The sequence below is a fragment of the Cetorhinus maximus genome, chromosome 15, assembly GCF_964194155.1.
Source record: "Cetorhinus maximus chromosome 15, sCetMax3.hap1.1, whole genome shotgun sequence".
NCBI lineage: Eukaryota > Metazoa > Chordata > Chondrichthyes > Lamniformes > Cetorhinidae > Cetorhinus > Cetorhinus maximus.
This window is the reverse complement of record NC_135893.1, coordinates 44,408,560-44,425,683: the sequence shown is the minus strand read 5'-3', so window position 1 is coordinate 44,425,683 and position 17,124 is coordinate 44,408,560. Positions and strand designations below refer to the sequence as shown.

Sequence of the window (17,124 nt, the reverse complement as noted above, 5' to 3'; positions counted from 1 at the left end):
TTAAGTAGTCAATTAGTTATTAATTTGCACAGCTAAAGTAATAGAAAGTTACACTCTTCTAGCTTGAAGACAAAGGTGGAAGACTCATTAGCTACAGAAGTTGAGAAAAGGTAGAAAAAAGAGCACCTCTTTCCCCCTCTGCACCGTGTTCCCATGTGAACCAAATTCCCAAATTCACGCTTGGTTGACATCACGCTCAGGCGTCGTCTCCTCTCCTCTCCATGCATCCTCCTACTTCTTGTGGTTTGCAAACCAGAAATTCCCACGTGAACCAAATTCCCAACTTTGCACGCAGTCTGTGTCACACTCAGGCGTGGTCTTCTCTCCATGTGTCCCCTTACTCTGGTCATTTGAACACTCCAATCTTGTGAATACTCCAGTCATGTTGATTAACAGGCAGCACTGACTTTGCATGCTGCCTGTCTAAATTGCGATCCTCATGTCTAAGATTGGACTGAAAATTCTTCTTCCCTCATTTTCTGCATTCCTGTGCCGCTGTTCTAGTCCTGTTGCCATCCTACATTTCCTTTCTCTTTCTGGCTATACTTGCATCCTTTTCTTTGCATCCTCATCCTATCACACCTTCTCAGCCTTACTACTCTGCTGCTCTTAAACCTTTACTTTCTCCCAGTGTTTTCCCTCTGCACGCCCTCAGTATAACCCCAAATCCCTGAAGTCTTCCTATTTCTGTCCCATTTCCTCCCCTGATGTTTACCAATTTTCACCTCTTCTCACCCTTTTCCCTCTTTACTTTCCCTTGGTACAATCTGCATAAGAGTGGGCGGGAGCCAGACAGAATTTACAATTTTAAGTGGGCTAGCCACCTGGATTGTAGCTGGAAAGAGGAGGTGGATGACTGCAGATCAGAGTATTGCCATGAATGGGGCTGTGAGGGGTGAGATGTCTTCTCAGGAGCATAACAGAAATTTGGCTGTGTCATAGCCACTAGGAACATGACTGACATTGATTTGGAATGTATGTTGATGAGGAGGCAGATCAGGAGACCAACTGAAAGCGTAAGGTGACTGGGAAGATGAAATATTGACTGAACTGGTGTGACACTTGGAAGAGGCAGCAATGGTGCCAGATAGTGAGGAAGAAGATAGAGCACAATAATGAAATAGTGGGAACAGGCCCAAAGCAGCCTAGAAACAGACAATGCTTGGAAGTGACAGGGATGAAGGAGAAATCTAAGCATAGCGGGACCTGAAAGGAGGTGAACAGAGCTACAGACTTCTGTAGCTAGTAGAGGGAGAGAAACTAGATGATATTTAGAAATATTTTAACTTATTTTAAAATTGAAGAAGAATCTTGAATTTTTAGTTAAGTTTGCTTTGTTAACAGTTTGTCATTTTATTTGAGTGATGATTGTCACACCTGCAGTAATCCATTGTGTTTTCATTATAGGAACTTGACCCAGTCACTCTTCATAACCAAGCCTTAATGAACATGGACTCCAAGCCAACTGAAGGATTTGAAAAACTACAGTTCTTACTTCAGCAGAACCCCTTCCCACCAGAAACCTTTGGCAACCTGCTTCTTCTCTACTGCAAATATGAAGTGTGTTTACCTCAGGGCTTTTTAAAATTATTCTTGCTTGTTTATGTGACACTTACAAACTTATTTAATATAATAAATGCACAATGAGGAGGCAATGGCATAGTGGTATTGTCACTGGACTAGTATTCTAGAGACCTAGGGTAATGCTCTGGGGACCTGGGTTTGAATCCTACCATGGCAAATGGTAAAATTTGAATTCAATTAAAACCTGAAATAAAAAATCTAATGAATATGACAAAACCATTGCTGATTGTTGTAAAAACCCATCTGATTCACTAATGTCCTTTAGGGGAGGAAATCTGCTGCCCTTACCTAGTCTGGCCTACATGTAACTCCAGACCCACAGCAATATGTTTGACTTTTAAATGCCCTCTGAACAAGAGCAATAAATGCTGGCCTAGCCAGCTATGCCCACATCCTACGAAAAAAATAAATGCTTCCTTTTAAAGTTTGAACACAACACCTATGTCATGGAGGAAAGCATTTTATTGACCCAAATTAGGGGGACTGACCTTCTTCAGTTGTGTCTTTTCTTCAGCAAAATGGCCCGACAATTTTTTGTGATTTTTCTCATATCCAGTGTAGCCTCATGTCCTTCTTCTTCTGCTCAAGTTATCACCCTGTCTCCTGATTTATCTTGCTGCCTCCCATTGGGGGCACAAAGGTTGGGAGGCTACTGAGAAGCACCTTGGTGAGGCAGACGAGGAAGGCTAAACTACATTGGGCAGTAGTGAAATTTCAGGAACATATTAAGTGAAGAGAGAAGTTGGATGCTTGCAGAGAGGTGAAATGCAACTGTGCGGTCCAAAACAGATGGTAGTGGATCAGCTGCCTACTTTACAGTTCATCCAATTTTTCCTTTCCATCAACATCAATGTAGGGTTGGCCGGTGCTCTCGCTAAAGTGGAATTTTACCCCCATATGGTGAAAGCAAGGCATGAGAGCCATAAAGAGGAAAGATGAGGAAGAAATAAATTTGAGGGAAAATAACTTCTCAGGCAGAATAATATTTTTTCAAATTAATTAAATTCCAAGTTTTATATGATGGGTTTAAATACAAAGTACTGTCAATACAAGAAAAATTTATATAAATCAAGGGAAGGAATTTATTTGATGTTCCATAAGTAAAAAAAAATGGGACTTAAGATAAACAAATATCCTGAACCTGTTGGTTTCTACCCCAGAGGGTTAAAAGAAGTAGGTAAGGAAATTACCGGTTCATTAACAATAATCCTTCTTGATTCGGGAACTGTGCTATTCAAATGGTAATTGTCAATTGTGTCTCCATTATTTAAGCAGGATGGGAGAAGGAAACCAGGTAACTACAGACTGGTCAGTGTGATGTCAATAGTGGCGATGTTGCCAGAATCTGCTAATAGGAGCAAAGGGCTGCATCTTACCTATGTCAGGCGGGCTGGGTGGGAGTGGGCGGAGGGTGGGCACGGAGCTGATCGCTGCCCGCGATCGGCTGCGTGCTGCCATTTAACATGGGCGGGCCAATTAAGGCTCGCCCAGCATGACACACGGCCAGTAGTGCTCAGTGCTACCTGTGCAGGCAGGGGGAGGAGAGAGGGTCAGGGCCTTTGCTCCGAGAGCGCAGAAAACTTCCTGAGGCACAGAGCTGCCTCAGGGAGATTAAGTTGATGGTAAAACATTTTAATAAAGGAGGGAAAAAAATATTTAAACATGTCCCGTCGTGTGAGTGTCACTTGAGCTGGGGCATGTTTGTGAATTGTGCAAAATTTAGTTAATTATTTTATAAAACCTTCAGAAAACCTCATCCTGTGGATGAGGTTTCCTGAAAAATGCAAAGGCCGCTTGGGCTCTTAGCCTGCCCACCAACCTTAAAGTTGGATGGACAGCATTGCTAACAAGTTCATTTGGTTTTTTAATGGCCTTAATAGGCCCTTGACAGTTCAGTGGGTGCACAGCCGCCTCTGGCGTGCGCCTGCCCAACAAAATATCTAAATGACGCACGATAATGTCGGGATGCACGCCCGACGTCATTGCGCGTCATTTTGCGTGTCGGCATGTCAGGCCTGCCCCTGCAAGCTGACGGCAATATTCTGGCTAAAACGACTGAACATTTAGATAAATTTGAGCTGATCACAAATGTTCAGCATGGATTTGTGAAGAGTAAGTTAAGTTTGATGAATCCAGTTGAACGTTTTGAGGAGATCATTGACATAGTGGATATGCGAGTGTCGGTGATCTCTATAGACGTCCAGAATGTATTTGATGAGATTATTAATGATTTGATTTTGAAGCAGCATGGAATGGTAATTGGGTGTCACCATATTAATCAAATGGCTTGCATAAAAGAATCGAGCAGCATCGGCGGAGAAGAACAAAGTTGACGTTTCGAGTCAAAATTCATTTTTTTTCACCCCTCTCCTATTTTTACTTAGTTCTGTGGAAGGGTCATGCAGACTCGAAACGTCAACTTTGTTCTTCTCCGCCGATGCTGCCAGACCTGCTGAGTTTTTCCAGGTATTTCTGTTTTTGTTTTGGATTTCCAGCATCCGCAGTTTTTTGTTTTTATAAAAGAATCGAGAGCTGTTCTCCTGTTTGGTGAATGATATCACATTAGGAGACACAGTAAATTGTGCGTTGGGAGCAGGAAGTTACAAAGGTATATAGACAGATTAAATGATTGGGCAAAACTGGCAAATGAAACTCAGTGGGGGAAGCCTGAGGTCACCCACTTTGGCTCCAAGAAAGACATATCAAGAGTTATTTTCTAAATAATGAAAAACTAGAAACTGGAGAAGCAAATCAATTTGGGTGTCTAAGTACATAAATCATTAAAAGCCCACCACCACCTACTGTAGGACAATTAGGGATGGTCAACAAATGCTGGCTTAGCCAGCGACATCCACATCCCCCAATGAATAAATAAACAAAATGTACAAAAATCAATCAAAAAGGCTAATGAAATGTTAGCCTTTATCTTAATAAGACTGGAATAAAAAAGGGAGGAAGTTATGCTTCAGTTGTACAGATCCTACTGTTGTTCTCCAGAAAGTCAGTTGGTACATACATTCATATAGACATACAAATTAAGGGCAGGAATAGGCCTTTTTATGTTTGGTTTCCCAAGCTGAAGGATAAATTTCACTTTTCCACCCATAAGAAATATTATGGAACCAACTGCACTAGAAGACCCATCAGGAGGATAAATACATGAAACATATAAATACTGTGGCTACAAGAGCAGGTCAGAAGCTAAGAATCCTGCGACGAGTAACTCACCTCCTAATTTCCCAAAGCCAGTCCACCATCTACAAGGCACAAGTCAGGGGTGTGATAGAATGCTTGCCTGGATGAGTGCAGCTTCCACAACACTCAAGAAGCTTGACACCATCCAGGACAAAGCAGCCTGCTTGATTGGCACCACATCCACAAACATTCACTCCCTCCACCACCGACACACAGTAGCAGCAGTGTGTACCATCTACAAGATGTACTGCAGGAATTCACCAAGGCTCCTTATATAGCACCTTCCAAACCCACGACCGCTACCATCTAGAAGGACAAGGGCAGCAGGTAAAAGGGAACACCTCCACCTGGAAGTTCCCCTCCAATCCACTCACCATCCTGCCTTGGAAATATATCGCCGTCCCTTCACTGTCGCTGGGTCAAAATCCTGGAATTCCTTTCCTAACAGCACTGCGGGTGTAACTACACCACATGGAATGCAGTGGTTCAAGAAGGCAGCTCACCACCACCTTCTCAAGGGCAACTAGAGATGAGCAATAAATGCTGGCCCAGCCAGCAAACACCACATCCTCTGAATGAATAAAACAAAGCATCACTAAAAATAACTAGTTTCATTTTTTTTTGGGGTCACCCAAGGATGGAATCCTTAAATACACATTTCTCCAGATTTAAATTTTTAAATGCTTTATTTGCCCTTAAAACATTCTCTACTTTCCGGTGTTTCATTGTAATTCTTGACCCTAATATGTCAAAAGTAGCATCTCATCTAGCCTGAGTGCCAAACCAGTTCAACTAAGCAAATAAGGTTCACAATTGCCCTGTCTCTTCGTTAGATATATCAGCATCTTTCTGTGATGACCAAGTACAATAAAACAGATATTGGTAACACTTGCTAAATAGGATTGTTGATTTAAATATGTTCTAGACCTCCTCTGTTTATTGACTAAACTGATGTATTTAAAAGCTTCACAAGCCTTACTCCCAATTTTAAATTCTACTCTAATCATAAGAATAACACATTTCACAAATTCCATAGCAACAATCTATAAGAAACGCCATAGGGAAAATGTTAGAAGCTATTATTAAAGATGCTTCTAAGTAGGATGCTTAGAAAAATTCAAGGTAATCAGACAGAGTCAACAAGGTTTTGTGAAAGTGAAATCATGTTTGACTGATTTATTGGAGTGCTTTGAAGAAGTAACGTGCAGTGGATAAAGGGGAACCGGTGGATGTACTGTAGACTTCCAGCAGACATTTGATAAAGTGCCACATCAAAGGTTACTGTGGAAAATAAAAGCACATGGTGCAAGGGGTAACATATTGGCATCGATAGAAGATTGGCTAGCTAACGGGGAGCAGAGAGTAGGCATGAGTGGGTCATTTTCTGGTTGGGAAGGATATAACGAGTGGTGTGCTGCAGGGATCAGCGCTGGCACCTCAACTGTTAACAATTTATATAAATGACTTGGATGAAGGGACCGAAGGAATGGTTGCTAAATTTGCTAATGAGACAAAGATAGGTGGGAAAGTAAGTTGTGAAGAGGACATAAGGAGACTACGAAGGGATATCGATAGGTTAAGTGAGCTGGCAAAGATCTGGCAAATGTATAATGTGGGAAAATGTGAAATTGTTCATTTTGGCAGGAAGATTAAAAAAGAAACATGATGCAAGATTGCAGGACTCTTAAGGTGTGGCGGGATCTGGGTGTCCTATTGCATGAATCGCAAAAGGTTAGCATGCAGGTACAGCAAGTAATTAGGAAAACTAATGCAATGTTATTATTTATTGCAAGAGGAATTGATTACAAAAGTAGAGAGGCTATGCATCAGTTATACGCATTGGTGAGATCATATCTGGAGTACTGTGTATAGTATCGGCCTCCTTAATTGAGGAAGGATGTAACTGTTGAAAGCAGTTCAGAGAAGGTTCACTAAAAGGTTTTACAGCCTTCCGGACTTAACATTGAGTTCAACAACTTCAGACCATGAACTGTCTCCTCTGTCTTCACCGCTTTTTTATCCCTTTTTTAAATTTATTTTTTATTTACTTATGTTCATTTTTATTCATTTATTCATTGTTTTACCTCCCCTTTTCTCCATTTTTAATCCTTTTCCCCCAACCACTGTCCCTCCCCCACCCCAATGAAATTTTGCTAGCTTTTATGCTTAATTATGCTTCCTGTATGTTCCAATGACATTATTAAATAAGATTAATCATCACATTTTGCATTTCTAAGTTTTGTATAGCCTGCAAATTTTGAAATTGTGCCCTATACACCAAGGTCTACATCATTAATATATATCAGGAAGAGCAGAAATCCTAACACTCCTGTGAAATTTCACTATAAATCTTCACTTAGTCCAAAAAACAACTGTTCACTACTGCTCCTTTTTTCTAGTCACTCAGACAATTTTGTATCCATGTTGGTATTATCCCTTCTAACCCATGGGCTCTAACTTTGCTCACAAGTCTGTTGTGTGGCTTTTGGAAGTCCATGTACACCACCTCAACAACATTGCCCTCATCAACCCTTTCTGTTACCTCACAAAAAACTCAACAAGTTCCTTAAACAGTATTCCCCTTAACAAATCTGTGTTGACCTTCCTTAGTTAACCCGCATTTGCCCAAATGGCTATTAATTTTGTCCTAAATTTGTCCTCAAGTTTATTGTCAGCCAGCAAACATCATGATCTTTGCTTCTAGTTCTGTTCCCAGACTATTCTGTGGTCTTTTTTTCATTCTTTAATTTATCCAAGCTATGGCTTTGATTTTCACTCTACGGCTTTCGGGACCACTACTATGAGATCTCCATCTTGCACTATCGGTGGACCTGTACCAATTTTAAAGTATGAGTCAGAATTAAAGACTATTGTTATTTTTATCTGTTGCTCTATTTATGCTTCTGTCAAAATTTAACAATTAAAATGTAATTATTTAGGCTGAGGTACACAACCTAACATTATGTCAATTTTCTATTTTAAAGGTACAAGGAGTATATATAGGATGCTCCTATTCTATTTCTGGGCTAGTTCTTCATCTGTGCTATGCTAATCTATATGCATCACACAGAAGATCGAATGTTGGTTCTCAGGAAACAGGCTGCTAATGCAGAAACAAACTTCCTTATATCTTGACAGAATAGTTCACTGCTCGCAAACTGAATTGTGCAGATTTTCTGACTGTGCTGGGTTAGAAGTCTGTTAGAATATACTTTTACATGACTTAACATAAGAGGTTACATAGATTTTCAACTCAATCCCTTACAAATATCGAAAGTCAAAGTGTTAAATGATCGTTTTCTGATGTGTTTATACTTCTGTGCATGCAAAGGCAAATTTGATGATCAATAATGTCATTGGAAACATACAGGAAGCGTAATTAAGCATAAAAGTTAGCAAAATTTTATATTCATTTTGATATATGCATTAAATTTATGTGGGATACTGAAGTTCCAGTTTAAAATTCCATTTTAAATGTTTAGAATATAGATCACAAATTTCAAATAATATTTGAATGGCAATCAGAGAAAACTAAATTATTTTGCTTTACTTTTACAGTATTTTGACTTGGCTGCTGATGTTTTGGCAGAAAATGCTCATCTCACTTACAAGTTCCTCACACCGGTAAGAAATTGGAATGGTTTGACTTGCACATATATAATTCACAAAGATTATTGTTACTCAGTTAGTTTTCTGGCAGAACAAGAACCTGTAGATTTCAGGAAGATATTAATGGACTGGTCAGGTGGGCAGCAAAGCAGCAAATGGAATTCAATCCAAAGAAGTGTGAGATAATGCATTTGGGGAGGGCAAACAAGGCATAAGGACACAGTAAATGGTAGAGTATTGAGAAGTTTAGAGGAACAGAAGGACCTTGAAATGTACATCTAAAGTTCCCTGCAAGTAGCAGGACAAGGTGATTTAAAAAGCATGAAGTATACTTTATTAGCCAAAGCACAGAACATAAGATCAGGGAACTTATGTTGGAACTAAGTAAATCCTTAATTAGACCACAGAACTGCACACCATTCTGATCACTGCATTAGAGGAAGGATGTAATTGCACTGGAGAGGATACAGAGGAGTTTGACAAGGATGTTGCTAGGAATGGAAAACTTTAGCGATGAGGAAAGATTGGATAGATTGGGATTGTTTGGAACAGAGAAGGCCGAGTGGAGAATTAATTGAGGTGCATAAAATTATGACGGGCCTAAATAGAGTGGACAAGAATGGCCTATTTTCATTAGCAGCGATGTCAATAACAAGGAGGTATAGATTTAAACTAATTTGTAGATGGATTAGCGGGGAGTTGAGAATTTCTTTCACTGCCTGAAAGCTTAGTAGAGGCAGAAACCAATATTGCATTGAAAAGTGCTCAGTTAAGTATTGAGACGTCCATAACCTGCAGGGCTACGGACCAAGAACCAGAAGGTGGGAATTAGACTAGGTAGCTCTTTTTTGGCCGGCACAGATACGGTGGACTGTGTGGCCTCTGGCCATTAATTTTCTGTGTTTCTAGAAATGGCTAATAACTTATATTAGACAGTGTTAAGTAATAATACAGCAAAGAATTTAGTGGTTTTTTTCTCATCCATGTAAACACTGATTATCAAGAAGGATTTTGTAAATGTAAAGAAAAGAAAGAATTGTGGTTGAAAAACATTTCATACTCCTATAGTACAGGCTATTAGTTTGAGTCTGCCTTATATATTCTATCAGATAGAGTGATGTTGGGTACTCCCTTAAGGTGTCTTAACAAGTAACAAATATAATTAAATCTCACCTTAATTTGAGTAACTGGAACGTGTATTTAAAATTAGCAAGACCATAAGACCATAAGAGAAGCAGAAGTAGGCCACTCAGCCCATTTAGTCTGCTCCGCCATTCGATGAGATTATGGCTGATCTGATAATCCTCAACTCCACTTTGCTGCCTTTTCCCCATAACCCTTGATTTCCTCACTGATTAAAAATCTGTCTATCTCCACCTTGAATATACTTAATGACCCAGTTTCTGCAGCCCTCTGCGGTAAATAAATCCAGAGATTAACTACCCCCTGAGAGAAGAAATTCCTTCTCATCTCTGTTTTAAATGGGCGACCTCTTACTCTGAGATTATGCCCTCTGGTGCTAGACTCTCCCACAAGGGGAAACAACCTCTCAGCATCTACCCTGTCAAGTCCCCTAAGAACCTTATATATTTCAATAAGGTCACCTCTCATTCTTCTAAACTCCAACGAGTATAGGCCCAACCTACTCAACCTCTCCTCATAAAAAAAATCCCTCCACACTTGGAATCAACCTAGTGAACCTTCTCTGGATTTCCTCCAATGCCAGTATATCTTTCCTTAGATAAGGGGACCAAAACTGTTCGCAGTATTCCAGGCGTGATAGTTTTAGCAAGACTTCCCTATTTTTATACTCCATTCCCTTTGAAATAAAGGCCAACATTCCATTTGCCTTCCCTATTACCTGTTGAACTTGTATGTTAGCTTTTTGGAATTCATGCACAAGGACTCCCAAATCCCTCTGTGCTACAGCCTGCTGCAGTCTTTCTCCATTTTAATAATATTCATCTCCTCTATTCTTCCTGCCAAAGCACATAATCTCATATTTTCCCACATTATATTCCATCTGCCACTTTTTTGCCCACTCACTTGACCTGTCTATATCCCTCATGAGACTCCTCATGTCATCCTCACCACTTGCCTCCCCATCTATTTTTGTATCATCTGCAAATTTGGCGATAGTACGTTCACTTCCCTCATCTAAGTCATTATTATATATTGTAAATAATTGAGTCCCTAGCACTGATCCCTGTGGCACTCCACTAGTTACAGGTTGCCATCCTGTTTTCTATTAGTTAGCCAATCCTCTAACCATGCTAATATACTACCCCCAACACCATGGGCTCTTATCTTATTAAGTAGCCTTATGTGTGGTACCTTATCGAACGCCTTTTGGAAATCTACTGGTTCCCGTTTATCTAACCTGCTTGGGCTTAATTAAGGTAAAATTGAAAAAAACTACACTGGTCATACAGAAAATTTTGACACTTGTCAGTGAGTTGGTAACAAGAGGATATAAATTTCAGATCAGAAAAGAGCAAAGAGATCAATAAACACAGTAAACTACCAGAAATAGTGGTAGACAGAGAATCTGTAACAGCTCTTAAAAGGAAAATGAATAACTATTTTAAAAAGAAAAACTTAAAAAAACATGGGCAAAGGCCAAGAGAATGAGACTTTCAGAGAGCCCATACAAACACATGTTGGCCCAATAGCCTTTCCTGTGCTGTAAGTTCTATGTGTTAAAGGAACTGTGTTTTGAGTGCCTGTACATTTAGAAAGTTGCAGTGCAATATCTTATGAATGAGCGGTAATAAAAGTAAATTTGAGAGTTACTGCATAAATTTTACACTTATGCTTTTGCCAGCCTGTGATTTTCTGCCCATTTTAACAGTTTCTATTATTGACACCATTCAGATGTTACACACACTTTCACATACCAATTCAAACTGGCATCTTATCTTTCCTCCTCCCCATCACTATTCCCTCCTGTTCCTCCATCCAGTTCACAGAGATTCACTTCTCTGATTCCGTCTCCCCTTCAGTTCATAGTTCCACTCCTTTCCAATTCTCCAATCCTTTCCTCTTCCTTTCTCACCAGTTTGTACAGTTGTCCAGTTTTACCATGCCACGTACTTCTAATTCACACTGGCACTGCTTTGCAAGAGCAGGAATTCCTGCGCACTGGATGTAGCTTGGCTTCAATCCCCTGGAACTTCAGCATCATCACATAGCAGTGAAAAAAGCACACAAATGCGAACAGCCAGCGTAAACCATGTACAGATTCTTTAGTTGCCGACAAATGCAGCCTGTATGTTCTGGACAGGCTGCCCCGGAACAAAGGGGAGACAGTTCCTTACAAGGCGTTTTGCTAGCTCTGTTGGAGAGGGTTTAAGCTAACTCGGCAGGGGTGTGGGAACCAGGAGAGAGTGTCAGACAGGGATACCAATGTGCACATAATACTGGGAGAGATAGACAGCTCTATAGCAGGGAGTAATAAGTTAATTGGTGGGGAGAAAGTAGTAATGGGTGGGATTTTCCACTCTGGAGACTAAGTGCGGTAGTGGGCTGGAAAAGCAGCGCGTTTCCTGCCAGCTGGAATGGTGAATTTCCATGCCAGATCGTCTGCTTTTCAGCTTTTTAAACATGCATGAACAGGAAGCACGTCAGATCTCATGGCCAGGCGGGCTATGATTCATTCGCCCCACCATGACCTGATCAGGTCATCTTTTTGGGCACCATATTTAAATCGCACCCAAGCATATCCTTCACTACCTGCAGCCCATGGCTGATCGAAGAGAGTGATGGCCCCCATAGGAAAGTGGCTGAGTGCCCTCAAGTTCAGCAGCAATGCATTGACGCAACTTTTGGACCCATTGAAGGCACACCGGGTCATCCTTTACCCCAGTGATGGGAGAAGGAGGTCCACCAACCTCACCACTCCAGCTTGGAGCATGGTCAGCACACCCAGCACAGAAGAGGTCTGCCATTCAGTGCAGAAAAAGGATGAATGTTTTCATCCACACAGCCAGGGTAAGTCAACCATTTCCTCACTCCCCACTCTCACTCTCACAAGCCCATCAGGCATTAGCAGAGTTAAATCGGAAGGGATCTCACACACTACCAGAACAAGGGACATCACCACTAGTTTTCTCACACACACTTTGACATTTTCATCTCTCACAGCCTGTGCAGCTAGCATCCTCAGCCTTTACACAGGTCCACCCAGCACCCACAGAAGGTAGGCATCCTTATCATCTGCCTTGGCATCTGTCCTGCTCACAGTCTGTTCATCTGTGTTTATGCAAGAGAAGTTCGCCCACAACTAAAAGGGAAAAATCCCAGACCGAAGGGGTTGCCTGAGCTCAGGCCCCTCACTCAATTTGAAAAGCATGCGGCTGAGCTGGCAGGCAAGTACCGGGACCATGCCTATGCCAAGGGTGAAACTGGCCTCTCCCAAGCAAGTGAGGACCCATCACCAGCTCATCGGACACCCGCCAAAACTAAGAGTGCTTTGTAATGTTGGTGACTATGCAGCAAATTACTAATTATCTCTTCTCTCTTTGACGGGCACCAGCGGGAAGTGAAAGAGGCCCACCGGCAGCCAGCCCATCAGCCCCAGCCCCCATACCACTTCGGATGAGGATCCTGAAGACCCACAAGATGTAGACCTATCACAGCATTCACCTGCACCCTCCACCAGTGCAGAAACACACACCTCGACCTAGTTCTAGTGCAGGCTCGGGATCACCATCTGGTAAGCACATCCCTGATTCTGGTCCACAGTAGGCGGAGGCAGGGACATCCAAGGTGTTGTACACTTGGAGGACTGCTAGAGGCCAGGGTCCTGCTGAGTCTGAGTCAGATGATGAGCCTCTGGACTCGGCCCTAACACAGATGTTGGAGCTGTAATGACAGAACATGAACATCAAACAGGGATGTCAGATGTGGTCCGTCCTCATTCAGCCTGAGGTCATTGCGTCGACATACCAGCACACCGAGGTGAACTCTGGTAGGGTAGTGACCGCCATGGAGATCTTGGTCCAGGACAAAGGGCCTGATGTGCTCCAGGAGTTGCACTCCATCACTCTAGCTGTAGGTGGGGTCCATCAGTGGCTAGGCGAGAGGGGGGCTGGGCACTTCGCTCCAGGTGCACCTTCTCCTGGAGGAGTCAGCCAGGGGCCCTCGGGTGCCCATAGGGACGAACGGCAGCAGCTGGATATCCCAAGACCATCCACCCAGGTGACTCCGAGAGTGTCAGCTGATCCCAATCGCCTCTGCATGTGACCCCATCAGCTGCACCTGCACAGACTGAGGAGGGTGCACCTGCCCCACAGCAGGAGACCCTCCAGGCCTCAGCCCTCCAGAAGATGCCCACCAAGGTCATCGCAGACAATGGGCATAGCAGTCAGCAGGCTGCCTCCACCTCTAATGTGAATGTCAGGGATGCACCAAGGTATCGCGTGATGATTAGAAAAATTAAGAAATGCTAGGAGCACCAAGGTTGCTCAGGTGTTCACAATCCGTATGGAGTTTGCACAAATGTAAATAGATTCCCACTCATTCCACTTCTCGTGTTGTGTATACCTCTTTTGTTTGATATGCTCCTTGGTCATTTAAGTGTCACAGATTCCTCTCCCACTGCCACTCCACCTCACAGATGTCCCATCATGCCCCTTAGCTCTAAGGTGGGGAGAACCATCTCATATCACTCTCTGTCCATTCTCTGTTCAGTACCGACGTGAGTGAAGCGTCAGCCTTAAAGAACTTTGTGCTTGGCCAAGACACCTCTGAGACCTGCACCAGAGGTTCATCTGAGTGTAGAACCTGGAGGCTGCTTTAGTCCCTCGTGCTTCTGCATTGTAGAGTGCTCAATGTGTATCCTAGAGGATATAATGAGGACCCACATGGAGAAGGGGCATCCTTCATTGTCCTGCATGTACTTTCCGTCAGCCTTGAGTGTGCTTTACCTAACGAACCTGAACTCGGAGCTCTTATGCGCTCCTGTCTGCCTGCAGCGTTGTCTCATGTCCGCTTGTACATCACCTCCAAGATTAGTGCCCACCTTCCCACCTCTGTGTTTTTGAGTTTTCCACCTCACTGACACATGTTGGTTCTTGTGTTTCCTGCTAGATGGTTAAAAGTGTGTGACCTAGGAGTTGTGTGCAGAGGCCCCAGATGGCTGAAGTGGACATGGTAGGATGCAGTGCTGGGCCATAAGGTCTGGCTAGCATCTCCTGACATTAACCTCTACCAGCTCTCAGATGGTCAATTGAAATGGTTACGTGCAACTAACAATGGCATCAGTGTGCCTAGTGGCAGACTGTTGGGATGAAAATGTGTAGCCCTGAAATGGGATCAGAGTGAGGCTGCAATACATCAGATGAGTGCTCTTTATTATCAACAATTTGGGTCTTTAAGGCCTAGATGGGGGTGTCAGCATTTTTGGGAGCACAAATACCATGGCTAGGTATAAGGGGAAATTGGAAGGATGATATCAGAATATGCTGCTCGTGAAGTTTTCGAGGTCCATTGAAAGGTGAGCTGAACTGCAGCCTTGCATCTTTCACTGAGAGTTACAGATAACTATGTCCTGAGGATGTTTGTGATGCTGAGGACTGAGCGTAATGAAGGGGCATCAACACTTGCCTTGCATGAGCGACCAGCTGTGCGGAAAAAGCGTAGTGCGGATTCAGAATTGACCTCACACATGAAGACGATATCCACTGAGTGAAGATTGACCTATCTGAGGCGTCTTGTCACACTGCAGGCATACTGTCACAAGTGCACTGAGGATTGCAGTACTGCTGCAGCCTCTTTTTGGCTGCCATAGACAGTGGAATGTTGGTGAGATGCATGAAGAGGCTGCACCATCTCAACTGTGCTCACGAAATGCCCTGCTGCAGTTATTATCACATTACAGAAAGGCCACGCGCTCCTGAGGCTGCTGTAACTTCCTAGGATGAGGACATCATGACGCTAGAGTGTAACTGCTCATTCAGAGATTGAAGTGGTGCGATGAGATGAGGAGGACAGCAACGAAGGTGATAAGGTGAACCCACCATGGAGGGCATTGTTGAAAGAAGATCATTAAAGCTAGTTGCCATCATCCCCCTGGTACCTGGCAGCTAATAGCGTTTCATGTGCATGCCTATCTCGTCTGACCCGTGCTATGGCCCCTTCCTCTGTACCCTCAGCTTCCTCGCCCTCCTTGCGCTCAGCTCTTTCATGTCCTCATCATCAGAGGACACGTGCAGCTCCTCCATCTCAGCAACTGGCAAGACAATCCCCCACTTTGGAGCCAGGTTGTGTAGGGTGCAGCAAGTCACGATGGTGCGTGAAACCCCCTGGGGAGTGTACAGGAGAGTGCCACCTGACCTAGCCAGACAGCAGAAATGCATCTTCAAAATGCCAGTGGTCTGCGCTAGCAAGGAGTGTGTTGCAGCATGAGCAGCGTTATACCTTCCTCTGAAGCACTTTGTGACCGCTGAACAGGCGTCATCAGCTACATCTTTTGTGGGCAGCCTTTGTCACTGAGGAGCCAACCCTGGATTCACTGAGGACCCCGAAGATCCGTGGCAGCTGCAAGTGACTCAAGATGTTCGAGTTGTGGGAGCTCCCAGGGTAACTCACCATTACCTGAATAATCTGCTTGTGGTGATTGCAGACCAGCTGCACATTGTGAGAGTGGAACCCTTTCCTGTCGGAGTGGCTGCTGCCAGGGAACTCTTAAAGCCACATGAGTGCAGCTGATGGCGCACCCGTATGAATCCAGGGATCGCAGCAAAGCCGAGAGCTCTGGCAGCCTGGCTGGCTTCTTCTAGGGAGAAATGAATGTAATTGTGAGCCTTGTTAAATAGGGTGTGAGTGACCTTTTTGATACATTTGTGAGCGGATCACACAGATTGAGAAATCACACAGAGGTCCCCCCTGGAGCCCTGGACAGAGCCACTCGCAAAGAAGTTCAAAGCAGCGGTCACTTTGAGAGCCATTAGCAATGGATGGTCTCCCAGTCCATGCAGCATCAACTCCTCCTGGAGAATGTGGCAGGTGTGAGCCACCACATCCCTAGACATGTGATGGCACTGTCTCTCGCTCATCTGGAGGTATGAGAAATGTCTCCTGGTCGTAAAAACACCTCCGCTCACTGGGTCTGTGAGCCTCAGCTTCTGGGTGTTGAGGGGGACCAGCAGGCCCTCGTTCATCAGGGTGAGGCTCTTCCCTTTGCCCAGCCTGCCAGTGACAGGCCCTTCTCTTCCTTCTTAATTGTCTGATTGCCAGGATGAACACAACGTTGGCTGTGCCATCCATATTTCCCTCGTGCTCATCCCTGCAGGAACATTGAACAGAAACATGATTGGGCATAAGTCTCCAAAGGTCATCTTCCTGTTGCTTACTAGGGAGTGACTGTGGAGCCAATGGGTTACTTTCATTGCAGCCATTGCATCCCCACTTAGTCCGTTTGCAGCACTATTACAGCCTTCAGGATCACCTGAAGCGGACCCACCACCTCACCCCAGCAAATGCAAGTGCTTTGACACAGGGGCTTGGATCTGAAAGAATTCTGCCAGGCACTAGAAGCCTCAGGCAAGGCACTCTCAGACTGTATCCTTTGGTTTACACAACAGCCTCAACTCTCAGTGATGGAATGAGAATCCGTTGTGGGTGGGTGGGGGGTTTCAATATCTGAACCTGCCAGCTGCAAGGTTTAGAGGTCTTACGGCCACTAGGCATCTGCATTTTGGCCTGTGGCCCTTTTTCTATTGGTTCCTTGTGATA

General features: G+C 43.7%; 1 protein-coding gene across 1 annotated transcript in view; it reads left to right on the top strand.

The window, feature by feature from the left end:
• The window catches only part of ift70 (intraflagellar transport 70), a 228,878-nt gene that overhangs the window by 100,706 nt on the left and 111,048 nt on the right, over positions 1 to 17,124 (top strand). Inside the window, exons 9-10 of the mRNA XM_078558310.1 lie at positions 1,408 to 1,560; positions 8,338 to 8,403. Of these exons, the coding sequence (XP_078414436.1) occupies positions 1,408 to 1,560; positions 8,338 to 8,403 (219 nt within the window). The remainder of the gene's footprint in view (positions 1 to 1,407; positions 1,561 to 8,337; positions 8,404 to 17,124) is intronic.